This window comes from Mustela lutreola, chromosome 7 (assembly GCF_030435805.1).
Source record: "Mustela lutreola isolate mMusLut2 chromosome 7, mMusLut2.pri, whole genome shotgun sequence".
In the NCBI taxonomy this organism is placed as follows: Eukaryota; Metazoa; Chordata; class Mammalia; order Carnivora; family Mustelidae; genus Mustela; species Mustela lutreola.
In genome coordinates, this window is record NC_081296.1 from 34,241,663 (window position 1) to 34,255,641 (window position 13,979).

Consider the following 13,979-nt stretch of genomic DNA (forward strand, 5'->3'; position numbering starts at 1 on the left):
TCCTGCAGCAGACTCCCCTTTGAGAAGTAACAAAACATTCTGAGTATTAATTTGAAAAATAAAATAATCTGTTCAATCATCATACTCATTTTGTTCATATTTTTAGTTTTCCAAATCCTTTTTCCTCTTATTCAAACAACTCTTGTTAATATCAGAGACAAGGAAAATTTACAAAGCATTTTCCTTATGTGCTATGTAAGCATATCCAAAGACTTGAATCTGGAGTATTTTCTATTTGATAATGGGTAACCAATGTCAAATAATAGAAAAGTTTAACAACTAAACAAAGGCTAGATATTAATATTCACAGACATAAAGCTCTAAAACTTTTGTTCGGACTTTCTTTAGGAATTAAGATTTAGGATAACCACACAATAAACATTTAAGTATTTTTATCATATACATATACAGCAAGAGAGAAAACCTTTTAATGTAAAAACTGAGGAAAGTGATTAAAAACAGAAAAGCAGGAAGGTTAATACTTTTCATTTCACTTTACCTTGCAGGTTTTCTACTGCTCTATTAGAACCACTGACCACTACAAAAGTGGCATACATTAGACATCTACTGTATTAGGTAAAATAAGTTAATAGAAATATCGGTTATAATGAAGAGTGGTGGCTGAGAAAAGATTGATGTTAACTTCGATCTTGTAAGACTGTCTGGAAACACGCAATCCAAGCCACGTATGGTAGCACTTAAACTAAATTGTACAGCAACCCAGAACCCTTCTTCTGTGTGATTCTCTTCCCTAAGTGTTGCCTCTTCTGGAGAGTTCAAGATGTCTCACTACCAGATCCACTTCCAAGCAACAAGCTCCAGAAGGGGCAAACAAACAAACAAACAACAACAACAAAAACCAGTCAATGGTAAGGGATACTGGGAAATGTAGTCTTTGTTATGGCAGGCATGTGCCTAGCTGAAAATCAAAGGTTCTATCACTATGCGAAGAAAGGTTACTGGGAAAAATTGGTGTTCTCTGAACATATAGATATTAATGTAGTTAAAAATATAAGCTTACAAATCATTCTGCTGGAAACATGGCAGGATTTACTACCTGACAACTACTATTCTGGGTTTTCATTTCAAAAGAATTGTTTACTTCCATCATTCACTCACCAAAAACAATGACATACAAAACACTGTCTCTGAGTGAGTTTCCATGGTATGTTTTATTGGTATAAAACCAAAATAAGGTGATGTAATGGTCTGGTCTGCCAGTTAGCTATATAGAACTTGGTGAAGAAAAGCATTTTCTCTTACAGTTTCTTCATCGAGGGAAAAGGAAAATTTCTTCCTTATAAAGTAACAAAATACTGATTAGTCTTGGCAACTTATTTGACTAAGCAATTTTAGGGTAGTAGAACAAAAATAATTACTTAATTTTTATCAAATAAGTAAAAACTCATTAAAAAATTTTTACAGCTTCTGAAAAAAATCAGTAGAATTGTAAAGCAGAGAAAGATTTCTCAAGGTATCTATGTATTTTCTTTCCTCCTTCATTAAGGGAGAAAAAATGTTTTCATGATTTTGCTAAAATATCTAACAATGCAGAGGTAGCCATGGAATGTCTTAAATCTCCATCCTACTGACGAATTTTCTTTCAGTCTTCCTATGCAGAAGACTATAAAGTCAAATTACACAGCATTAGGTGAAATACAGCCGTAATCAGGGCTGTGCCTCATGATGCAAAAGCTCTCAATTCTGTTTCTGTTACGTTACATACAAAGCTGCCCTTCATCTAACTTGTTAAAACCACCCCTAATATAATCTTTAGAGTCAAAGTTACAAAACTGATACATATAAAGATATTACTCTTATTTTTTTTTTCTTTTTGAAATACACATATCCCAGTTTCCATTTTCTAGGAAAGGTGGAGCCTGAAAATTATACATTGTGAAAGCCACTTTACAGGAGACTTTATTTAGATGACCCGAGATGAATCAGTACCATTATTGTTGTATAGCTGTGAAACAAGTCATCATCCTTCACCTTATTACACTTCTTCAATATAAAGTTCCCAGTGACTATGCGATCACATCCAATTTCTCCATTTCCAAAGAAGCCAAATAAAGGAACACTAGGAAAAAACTTCCTAAATGCATCAGCCTCAACATTGCCCTTGGCTCTATAATACTGAAAGCCCCTGCCAACACATGCAAACATGAAGCCAATGGTATTCCGTTCTGGAATGTTGGCAGCTTTAAGGCGCTGCACTGCAGCCTCAACGGTCTTCTCATCGTTGACATCCTCGTTGAGTAGCACAGTGGCACTCTGGATTCGGTGTCCACTAAATGACAGTCCAACCACACCAGTGGCATCAATATCCAGAGGGTGTCTGTAATTAAATTAGAATAGTGTAGTGATACATCATAAAACAAAATATATAATTTTTTTTTAAGATTTTACTTATTTATTTGACAGAGAGAGATCACAAGTAGGCAGAGAGAGAGAGAGAGAGAGGAGGAAGCAGGCTTCCCTGCCAAGCAGAGAGCCTGATGTGGAACTCAATCCCAGGACTCTGGGATCATGACCCGAACCAAAGGCAGAGGCTTAGCCCACTGAGCCACCCAGGCACGCTATAATTTAAAGTGTAAAAGAAAACTCCTGATTCGCTTGTTTGGAGCTGCTGACTTTAAGACCTATACCTCATCTGAGGCTCACCTTCCCAGATAGAAGCAATGTAATAGGGATTAAAAATTAAACTACGAATACATTTAAAAGAATGCAGGGAAGCAGATCTGTGAAGAAGGAACTATGTTTTTAGTCACAAATTCAAGGGCCAAATGCATCTCCACAAAGATTTCTGAAAACCATCCTGGTCTTAGATATAAAGTGTTCTTAAAACTTTCTCACTTTCTTAAAATGAATCTTAAAAGTTTTATTCATATGCATGACAGTATCAATTAAATAAAGCTTTCTGGTATTATTTACATGTCTTGGTATCTTTCTCCCCCCACCCTCAGCTGTCACATTCTAAAAAAGATATATTATTTAATCATGGATGATAATTTTATTAAGAACATGTAACCCCAGGGGCACCTGGGTGACTCAGTGGTTAAGCCTCTGCCTTCGACTCGGGTTGTGATCTCCGGGTCCTGGGATCAAGCCCCACGTCAGGCTCTCTGCTCAGCAGGGAGCCTGCTTCCCCCTCTCTCTCTGCCTGCTGCTCTGCCTGCTTGTGATCTCTCTCTCTCTCTCTCTGTGTCAAATAAACAAATAATAAAATCTTCAAAGAAAAAAAGAAAGAAAAAAAAGAAAAAGAACATGAAATCCCAGAAGTTTCAGCTTTATATTGTTTGGCCCATAAAGATATGAGATTCCTTTCCTGTGGCTTATTTATTACTTTCAGCATAGAATTCAGCTTAACCTAAAGGTAAAAACATGTTTTGTTTATGTTTGCCCGTTTTTTTTAAGGAAATATTTTATCCTTACTAAAGAAAATATAAAGTGTCCAAGTTATAAAGCACAATACAGTGAACACCTACAGGGGAAAAACAAATACCTTGTATTTCTATCATGTTTACCAACACATTAGCTAATGAAATGGGCAAGATTCACTGGGCTAACAAGAAACTTAACTCAAAAAGCTTAAGTGACTAAGATAGTAAGACTAGCTTAGTAGCAAAACCTGTTTCTGAGGTGAATCCACCCTCTGAAGTCCTCCACTGCTCCTTTATTACATCTCCTCTTTGGCATACCACTGCAACATATACTGTCAATATCCTGCCTTAAAGAATGATTTACCTTTTGTTTTTCTGGCAAGGTGGTATCTGGACACTATTAAAATGGAGCTTTGATTTACGCAATGGCTTCTCTTACCCACTGACAATGGGAAGACCACACTAAAATTAACATGTCATGTAAAGGGTTAACAATTCTTGAGGGCTGTTTCCCACAACAGGTATAAAAAAATGATGAACAGACACCTGACCATGCTAACAGGCTCACATCTCAGACTCTGTATGTCTGGTTTGAGACTGGTATTTCAAAGGTAAATGAAGTATTAAATCATCACTGCCCCATTTTATACGATTTAGAGGTACAAGCAAAGACACAGAAAATCAGGTAAGAGGAGAGATAATCCACAAGTAATTACTGAGAATTAGGTGTATTTATGTATGAAATCCAATGTCTGATATTCTAAGAATTCGAAGCCGAATTCAGAGCACTTGCTTTCCTTCCATCTTCCTCACCAACAGTCCAGGGACCTCAACTTAGCTACAGGTGACCCTTGAAGAGCATGCGTCCATTTACATGTGGATTTTTCTTGACAAGTACAGTACTGTAAATAATTTTAATAACATTGTCTTTTCTTAGCTTTTCTTGTAAGAATATATATATATATATATATATATATATATATATATATATATATATGTGTTAACTGACCATGTTATCAGTAAGGCTTCTGGTCAACAGTAGGTTATCAGTAGTTAAGTTTTTGGGGAGTTACAAGTTATACATGGATTTTCAATTGTGCAGGGATCGGCACTCCTATCCCCTGCATTGTTCAAGAGTCATCTGTATTTGCTTTCCCTGATCCCTGACCAGCTGTAGTTGATCCATTGGTAGAGACTTCCAGAAGGGAAATTATAACCGGGATGATTTATACTGATTTAAAGACTGATCTCTTAACATCTGTTGCCATTTCACTACTCTAGTATCCAAGTACTAAACACAAATATAGTAAGAAATGAATAGTAGTTTATTTGCAGGAAGCATCTGGGGAAACGTGGTTTTCATTTTCTTGCTTTTGGATATTCATGTCCACTTAATTAGCTCAAACTCAAACTCTTATTCAAAATGCAAAAGGAGTAATAGCTCCCAAGATAGCTGAAGCAAATATTTTTCATCTTCAAAAGCAAAAAAGCCTTAGTAACAAAATCAAGAAGGCTTTCAAAAAGATCTAGTATTTCCCAAAATGTGTGCCAATTCATACCAATAGGTGTCCAAGATGCTCCACAGAACAGATTTGAGAACTGTCATTCCCTCTCTAGAAGATTTCCATAGCACTGTGCATATCAGAGGCTCTAAGACGTTTTACCATGAAGATTCACTGTTTAAGCATGTGTTTCCTTTAGAGGAGAAAACAGAACTACAGAGGAAGTGATCACTAAAGAAAATATAAAGTTATAAAGCACAATATAATGTGGCTGTATAGAGTACAGAGCTGTCGGGAAATACCAGTAGATATTGCTGAAAATCAGTTTTGAGAAGAAGACGAATCCAATTCAGAGTAAGTTATTAGAAGACAACAGGAAAATTTCATTCTTTAACTGTAAGCAGAATTATGTGGAGTATTATAAAATGGAATGAACTATTAGCTCAGCAATTCTGTAAACATGTATTTGAAAAACTCAAGGTAAGAAAACCTGAGAACATTTCTGGTCATGCATAGAAGAAATCAGAAGCACATGAGATATACCTGTCAGAGGTCAGCGATGCCAGGTTGTCTACTTGGCCTCCAGCCAAGATGACATTCATATCACTAAAAGTGCTGACGACTCGCTGCAGGTAATTACTGGCTCCCACCTTACAGCAATTATAGCCAAATACCAGGACCACACGAAGCTCAGGGTTATCTAAAAGACCTGCAGAGGAAAGAAGAGCAACAATTAAAGATAGCCTTAAAACAAGTATATCAAATTTTATTACAATCTTATTTTCTACATTTTTACAAAATGAAATGTTTCTGCTAATGACTTGCACTTCTAGTTATGTGCAATATAGTGTTGAAGCTATTCTGTTTCCTTTTTTATTTTCTTTACAAACTTTAACCCTGCTCAAAATGTTTGCTGCCATTAATTATCCCCATTAAAAAGAACAAAATGGCTACTGAAAATAATACAACCCACACTCAACACAAATAAGGAAGCAGCTGTGGGACTGAGCAGCACCTGTAGTGGATATAAGCCATATATAAGCCATTATACCCACGATATAAGACATCTCTACACAGGCCACCACCTGGAATGAAAGGGATCAATGTTTACACAGAGCAGAGTTAGCAGCAGTGATAATATAAAGATCTGGAAAAGAAAAAAAAGAAAAGGTGCCAACCACCGGTAGTGTGTTTAATGGTGGTCACCCCAAAAATGTATCCACATCAGATCTCTGGGGCCGATGAATGTGAACCCATTTGGGAAAAGGTTCTCTGCAGATGTGATTAAGGATCTTGAGATGAGATCACCTGTTATTATCCGGGCAGGATCCACAAATACTATGATAAATGTCCTTAGAAGAGATACATAAGAGACACAGATATAAGAGGAGGCAATGTGACCACTGAAGCAGAAACTGAAGTGATGAAACCATAAGGAATATCAATACCCACCAGAAGGCAGAAGAGGTAAAGGAGATGTACCCTAAAGCCTCCAGAGGGAGTGCAGCCCTTTCAACACTTTGATTTCATGCTCTCGGACTGTGACAGAATCCATTTCTGTGGTTTTAAGATCCCAAGTCTGTGGTCATTTGTTTCAGCAGCCCCAGGAAACTGATACACCACGAAAATATATAGGCCCAATGCACCTTTTCTAGGAGAGGGGGTGGGAGTGAAGATGGGATTTCAAACTCTTTCCAAAGCAGGAAAATGTTCAATTCTGCAGCATATGGACAAAAAGCAGCTTCCATTAGGGGGCAATATAGCCCAAAAAGAGAACTGCTGTACTCCACCCCCCACCAACAAACTCCCCAGCTTTCACCTGAGCCTCTGGGCACTTTAAGACTATCAATTTGAAAATTTCTGGCATTATCAAACTCATAATTGGACAGGAAAAAAAAAAAAGCCAATACCTAACTCATACTCCTGTTTCCACTGAGTCAGCCACATGACTTGAATCTTGACAGACCTACAATGAAGGTCATCAGAAATAAGGCTCACTTAAGGAAAAGGAGGTGTGGGGCGCGGGAATGACTAATTACACCAAATAATGACTTATCAAGGGAAAACTCCTCTGGTCCACTTTTAATTCTCTATGTAATAAATCACTGATCTGGAGAATGAAAAGGATATTAATATACAAATCCAGTACTTTCATGATTCCATATACCCTAAACCATTACTAAAAGATCTTTTTTCCCCACAAAGACCAGAGCAGTACATTTGGAGAGAATGTTTTTTCTTTTCTTTCTTTTTTTTTAAGATTTAATTTATTTATTTGACAGAGAGAAATCACAAGTAGATGGAGAGGCAGGCAGAGAGAGAGAGAGAGAGAGGGAAGCAGGCTCCCTGCTGAGCAGAGAGCCCGATGCGGGACTCGATCCCAGGACCCTGAGATCGTGACCTGAGCCAAAGGCAGTGGCTTAACCCACTGAGCCACCCAGGCGTCCCAATGTTTTTTCTTTTCTAAAATGAATTTTCAGAGTTGGAAGAGGGTTGTGGAATCAACTGTCTAGTCTTACTTACAAGTAAGGCTGCTATTCCCAGAAAAATGACCAGCCCAGGAGAGTAACATGGTAGGCTCTAGATTAAAATGCACACCTCCTCTCAGACTTTTAAGTTTCAGAAACCTAAAGCTTCTAAATCTCTGCCTTCCCTACTGTTTTCTAACCTCTAGACCCTCTTTTATAATTGTCTAATAAGCATTCTCATCTGCCACCCTCATTTATTTAACAAACACATAGCCAGTGCTTTCTACATCTTCCTCCAGTGGTATTTGCTCTATAACTGAGACACACACCCAAACTGAGAAACTACCATCACTTTCCCCTACCCCAACTTTTAAAGAACAAATCCACCTTAGCTCTGGATGGCTGGCTGACAGAGCAGATTAGATCTGTATTTGCCCAAAAGACCATCTGGAGCTTCAGATATGCAACAGAAGGAAGGAACAACTCAAACCCCCTGACACTCAAAACTGAAATGCCTAACGAACACTTGGCTGAGAAGACCAGCGAACTCTTTTTGAGGTCAGTCTTGGCACTGCCTTCAGCCTTGTCTCACTTTACCTCTGTGGGGGAAACGATGGCCTTCTACCCAGATCAAGCCTCTTAGATCTTTCAACTTCCAAGAAAGCACGTTAGCCACTTCCCCAGCTCAGCCACTTGTTGGGCAGATGACCATCCAGCCCAGTCTCCAGTTCACTGTTACTTGAAATCCAGCTGTGAGATCTAAGTCACAGCAGAGTGAGTGCCTAAAAAACATGTGGGCCATCCATTCCTGTAGTGGGTCTAAACATTCTTAGATACAGCAGAAAGCTCAATGAGCAGGCCTCACTGGTTTGGCCTCTATAACTGCTTTTATGAAGTCTCACTTGGGGTGATGTCACTGGTGCTCAGAGAGTGACATAAGAAACTTCTTGAATCTAGTACAATTCATCTCCATTCTCAAAAAATATGAAGGGCTGGGCTTTTTTTGCTCTGGCTCAGCCAAACCTTTGGACCACCTCTAGCAAGTATTGATGGTATAAATTTCTTGAACTGTCCTCAACCCTGGTTTCACTTTGTTCTTCCTACACATGTCACTCAATTCAGAACTCCTCCACTGGCTGTATGTATACACCTGTGTAAGCTGCCTTAAATTCATTTCAAATAAGGCAGAATATAAATTCATTATGGCTATGATCTACTAGAAGGCTAAAAGGAAATTAAAAAATAAAATAAAATAAAATTCAGATACCAAGACCCAAGTCAGATTCAGAGAAATCTGGAAATTCAGGAAAGCCAAAAAAGAACTATTCTGAAGATAAGCCAGGACTCCTTGGAAATACTTTAGGTCTGCATGTTCAGATTTCTCTTCTTTTTGGAGAAACCACTTTTTTTTTTTTTTTTTTTTGTAAGATTTTATTTGACAGAGTGAGAGACAACAAGCAGGGGGAATAGCAGGCAGAGGGAGAGAGAGAAGCAGGCTTCCCGCTGAGCAGGAAGCCCGATGCAGGGCTTGATCCCTGGACCTTGGGACCATGACCTGAGCTGAAGGCAGATGCTTAACAACTGAGCCATCCGGTGCCCCTGGAGAAACCACTCCTGAGACAACTATTTTATGATCTGTTTGAAAGTGATGGGATCTAAATGCATGTAGGAAACATACTTCAAAGAAAACATCTACTTAAAATGAGGCTAATACCATAAATAATTCATGGACTGAAGCTGGATTCTCTCTTCCCCACAACTTTCTTTCCTGGGATTTTCATCTTTTTCACACTAGGGTTGGCAAGTATTAAGTCAGCACAGTAAGGAAGTGGGCTTTGGAGTAAGAGCAGGTTCAGAACTCAGGCTCAACCACTTGTAGCTGTATAACTTTGAGCAAGTTACTGGACTTTACCAAGTTCAGATCCTTCCTCTAAAGCTGAGACAGGAGCAAGTCTCAAGGGTTGTTTTGGTGAAGATAAGATAATGTCATAAAAGTAGCAACTACTCTGGTGCTTGGTACCCCCACAGCATAGCTAAGAAATTCTAATCTGCTTAAACTGAGGCCTCGACCATAAGTTAGGTTTGTTTCACCAAATAATGAAATGATGAAGTGTAAGGCAACATTTTCCCTTGAACTAAATGAATTTAAAGTAAACACCAAATTTAGAGGTAGGGAAAAGAAGCCGTGCATCCTATCCTCAAAAGTGATTGGGGGTTTCCTGTGTTGTTCTGACTTTTGACTCAAAAGTCAAATGAGATGCGCCTTATCTCTGATGTTATGCAATAAGAAACTATGTCGCTGTGTATGTGGGAGGAAACTTCCACTCCACAAACATGGAGCCTGTGGCACAGGGACTGGAGGTGGGAGGCATGGTGGGCTGAGGACTGTATTCTGCCAATACTATAGCCTGGGAGAAAGCCCCCACTGCCCTCTTACAGTTTGAATTTTCTGGCCCTCTGCTGCCATTCTAAATGAAGTTTACCACAAGGGCAGGAAAGCATAACAGAACACTGACACCACCTTCCTGTCCCTTAAGATTTTTTTTGTAAGCTGGGCAGCGTCTAAAAGTAAGTACCATCAGTTAGGTTTTAGCACCATTTTTCTCTGCTTTGCACCAGATCACTTGCATCACTCCCTCAAGATTCTCTATGAAATCTCCATATAATTTAAAAACTTAGTCCTTTGACAGAGTCTCGGGAATTTCATCTGGTCCCAGGAATTCAGCTCAATAGCGTTTTAACCATTCTGAACTCCTATAAACTCAACTGAAGGACGAAGAAAAGAATAACAGCAACTCTATGAACCATTTTCTGCAAGGTAGAAGGTGTGGAGAAGTGAATGAGGCAATATTTGGGAAGAAACACTGTGGGGGGAGAAAGCCTCCATCAGCCAGCTCCCAGCAAGTGACAGAGCAACAGAGGACAAAATCAGAACCATTAGAAGTCTGCTCCAGTGGCTAAGCAGGTGGCAGGGGGATGGAACACTTGCTGGGACAGTGTGGTCTCAGGACCCTTGGGCTCACAGAAAGACCAGGGATACCTGAATGGGACAGAACTCCCAAATATCAGTGTAGGGAAGCTGGCTGCAAAGAATGAGCCCAGGAGTGGGCTTTCAGCTTGGGGTTGCCATAAACCATAATCCAAAGCACAGTCAGGTCACTGCTCTTCGAGGAGGGACCCAACAAATGGCAGATCCAGGGACACTCCCCTTCGTCCCCTGGGAGGAGTGGCATGGGAGTGCTGCTGCAGGAATCTGCTGGGTGAGCACGGAATATGGCTGGAGAGCAGGGAGACAGGTGAGACAGGCATGAATGACAGCTTTCTTCTAAGGGTGCACAGAGGAGTGAGGGCCCGAGCTCTCAGCTCCTCTAGGACCGGAGATTGGGAGGCCGCCATTTTCATTCTTGTCTTCTAAAGCTGCAAGGAAAGCTTTCAGGGAACAAAAGCCACAGAGAGCAAACCCAAGCAGATGACTCAGCCTGGCCTCTGGCAAGGGCAGTGCAATTCCACTTGGGGCAAAGACTTTTGAGAATCACTGCAACAGGCCCCTCCCCCAGAACATCAGCAAGAACATCCAGCCAAGACCAAGTTTACCCATCAAGAAGAACTACACACTCCAGCTCTAGGGGAATTCAGTATATAGAATTATGGCTTTTTCCCCATGATTCTTTAGTCTTTCAACTTTAATTTCTTAAATTTTCTACTTCCTTATTTTTCTTTTAGAATTGTTCTGTCCTTTTTCAAACAACTTCTTATCAATTCCTTTCTTAAAAATCTTTAATTTTCATTGTTACAGTCACATGCCATGCATTCATTGTATTTAACCTGATTGTTGTATATATGTAAATTTTCTTTAAAATTCTGGGATGCAAATTCTTCTAACAGACCAAAACAGACCCAAAATCTAGTATGGTCTACTCTATTCACCAGCCTGATCGTGTTCTTTTTTTCCCTCTCTTTTCTCTGTTTTCTTTTCCACCCGGTTGCAAGTCTCTTCTGTTTTATTTAATGTATATTTCTCTAAGGTTGTTGTTACCCTTTCAGGATTTTGTTCTGTTGTTCATCTGTTCTTCAACAAAATGACAAAATGGAAAAACTCACCTCAAAAAACAGAACAAGAGTCAGTACTGACTGCCAGGGACCTCATCAATATGGACATTAGTAAGATGTCGGAATTAGGGTTCAGAATAACAATTATGAAGAAACTAGCTGGGCTTGGAAAAAAGCAGAGAAGACATTAGAGAATCCCTTTCTGGAGAACAAAAATCTAACCAAGTAGAAATCAAAAAGGTTATTTATAAGGTGGAATTGAAAATGGAGGCTCTAGCTAGGAAAAATGAGGCAGAAGAGAGAATTAGTGGTACAGATCACCAAATGACGGAGAATCAAGAAGCTGAGAAAAAGACAGATAAACAACTACTAGATGCAATGGGAGAATTTGAGAGATAAGAGATACCATAAAGCAAAACAGAATAATTGGAATCCCCGATGACGAAGAAAGAGATGGGCAGAAGGTATATTGGAACAGATTATAGTGGTGAACTCCCCTACTCTGGGGAAGGGAACAGGCATCAAAATCCAGGAGGCACAGAGAACTCCCCTCAAAATCAATAAAAATAGGTCAACACCCTGACATCTAATAGCAAAACTTACAAATCTCAGAGACAGACAGAAAATCCTGAAAGCAGCTCAGGACACGAGGTCTGTAAGCTACAATGTCAGAAAAATTAGATTGGCAGCAGACCTATCCACAGAGACCTCGCAGGCCAGAAAGGACTGGCATGATATATTCAGGGAACTAAATGAGCAAAACATGCAGCCAAGAATACTTTATCCAGCTAGGCTGTCATTGAAAATAAAAGGAGAGATAAAATGCTTCCAGGACAAACAGAAACTAAAAGAATTTGCAAATCACCAAACCAGCCCTACAAAAAATATTGAAAGGGGTCCTCTAAGCAAAGTGAGAGCCCCAAAGTACCACAGACCAGAAAGGAACAGAGACCATATACAGAAAACGGTCACCTTACAGACAATACCATGGCACTAAATTCATCTCTCTCAATAGTTACCCTGAATGTAAATGGGCTAACTGCCTCAATCAAAAGACACAGGGTATCAGACTGGATAAAAAAGCAAGACCCATCAATATGCTGTCTGCAAGAGACTCCTTCTAGACTCAAAGACACTTCCAGATTCAAAGTGAGGGGGTAAAAACCATTTATGATTAGCATGATGCTAATGGACATCAAAAGAAGGCTGGGCTGGTGACCCTTATATCAGACAAATTAGATTTTTAATCAAAGACTGTAGTAAGAGATAAGGAAGGACACTCTAGCATACATAAAGAGTCTATCAACTGTAAATATTCATTGCCCCTAACATGGGAATAGCCAATTATATAAGCCAACTAATAACAAAATCAAAGAAACACATGGACAATAATACAATAACAGGAGGGAACATTTTTTTTTAAAGATTTTATTTATTTATTTGACAGAGAGAGGCAGCGAGAGCAGGAACACAAACAAGGGGGGTAGGAGAGGGAAAGCAGGCTTCCTGCTGAGCAGGGAGTCCAATATGGAGCTCCATCCCAGGACCCTGCGATCATGACCTGACCCGAAGGCAGACGCTTAATGACTGAGCCACCCAGGCACCTCATTAGGGGACATTAATACCCCCCTCACCGCAATGGACAGATCATCTAAGCAAAAGATCGACAAGGAAATAGGGCTTTAAATGACACACTGGACTAGATGCACTTCACAGACAGATTCAGACCATTCCTTCCCAAAGCTACAGAACATATATTCTTCTCTAGCACACATGGAATTCTCCTCACTAGATCACATCCTGGGTCACAAATCAGGTCTCAACCAGTATCAGAAGATGGGGATTATTCCCTGCATATTTTCGGGCCACAATGCTTCGAAAGTGGAGCTCAGTCATAAGAGGAATGTTGGAAATAACTCCGATACACAAAGGCCAAAGAGCATCCTACTAAAGAATGAATGGGTCAACCAGGCAATTAAAGAATTTTTAAAATTCATGGAAACAAATGAAAATGAAAACCCAACTCTTCAAAGCCTTTCGGATGCAGTAAAAGGCTTTGAAGAGTTGGGTTTTCATTTCATTGAGAAAGACTTGTTAGTGCTACATACTTCCCCCTTTGGACATAGCATTAACAAGCCCTTCTGAAGAAATATGAAAGGTCTCAAATACATAACCTAACTCTACACTTAACGGAGGTGGAGAAGGAATAGCAAATAAAGTCTAAACCAACTAGAAGAAGAGAAATAATAAAGATCAGAGCAGAAATCAATGAAATAGAAACCAAAAGAACAGTGGAACAGATCAATGAAACTAGGAGCTGATTCATTGAAGGAATTAATAAGATTGGTAAACCCTTGAACAGACTTATCAAAAAGAAAACAGGAAGGACCCAAATATATGAAATGGAGAGATCACAACCAACACCAAAGAAATACAGACCATTTTAAGAACCTGTTATGAGCAACTATACTCCAACAAATTAGGCAATCTGGAAGAAATGGATGCATTCCTAGAAACTATAAAGTACCAAAACTGAACTAGAAAGAAATAAAAAACCTGAACAGACCCATAACCAG

General features: G+C 39.4%; 1 protein-coding gene across 6 annotated transcripts in view; it reads right to left on the reverse strand.

Moving 5' to 3' along the window:
• Positions 1-1,153: 1,153 nt before the first annotated feature.
• The window catches only part of FBXO22 (F-box protein 22), a 31,262-nt gene continuing 18,436 nt past the window's right edge, over positions 1,154-13,979 (reverse strand). For all 6 annotated transcript variants that reach the window (XM_059180270.1, XM_059180272.1, XM_059180269.1 and 3 more), the window contains 2 exons: positions 5,429-5,594; positions 1,154-2,338 (listed from right to left, as the gene is read on the reverse strand). In XM_059180270.1, coding sequence (XP_059036253.1) covers positions 1,921-2,338; positions 5,429-5,594 — 584 coding nt within the window. In that variant the 3' untranslated portion in view covers positions 1,154-1,920. The remainder of the gene's footprint in view (positions 2,339-5,428; positions 5,595-13,979) is intronic.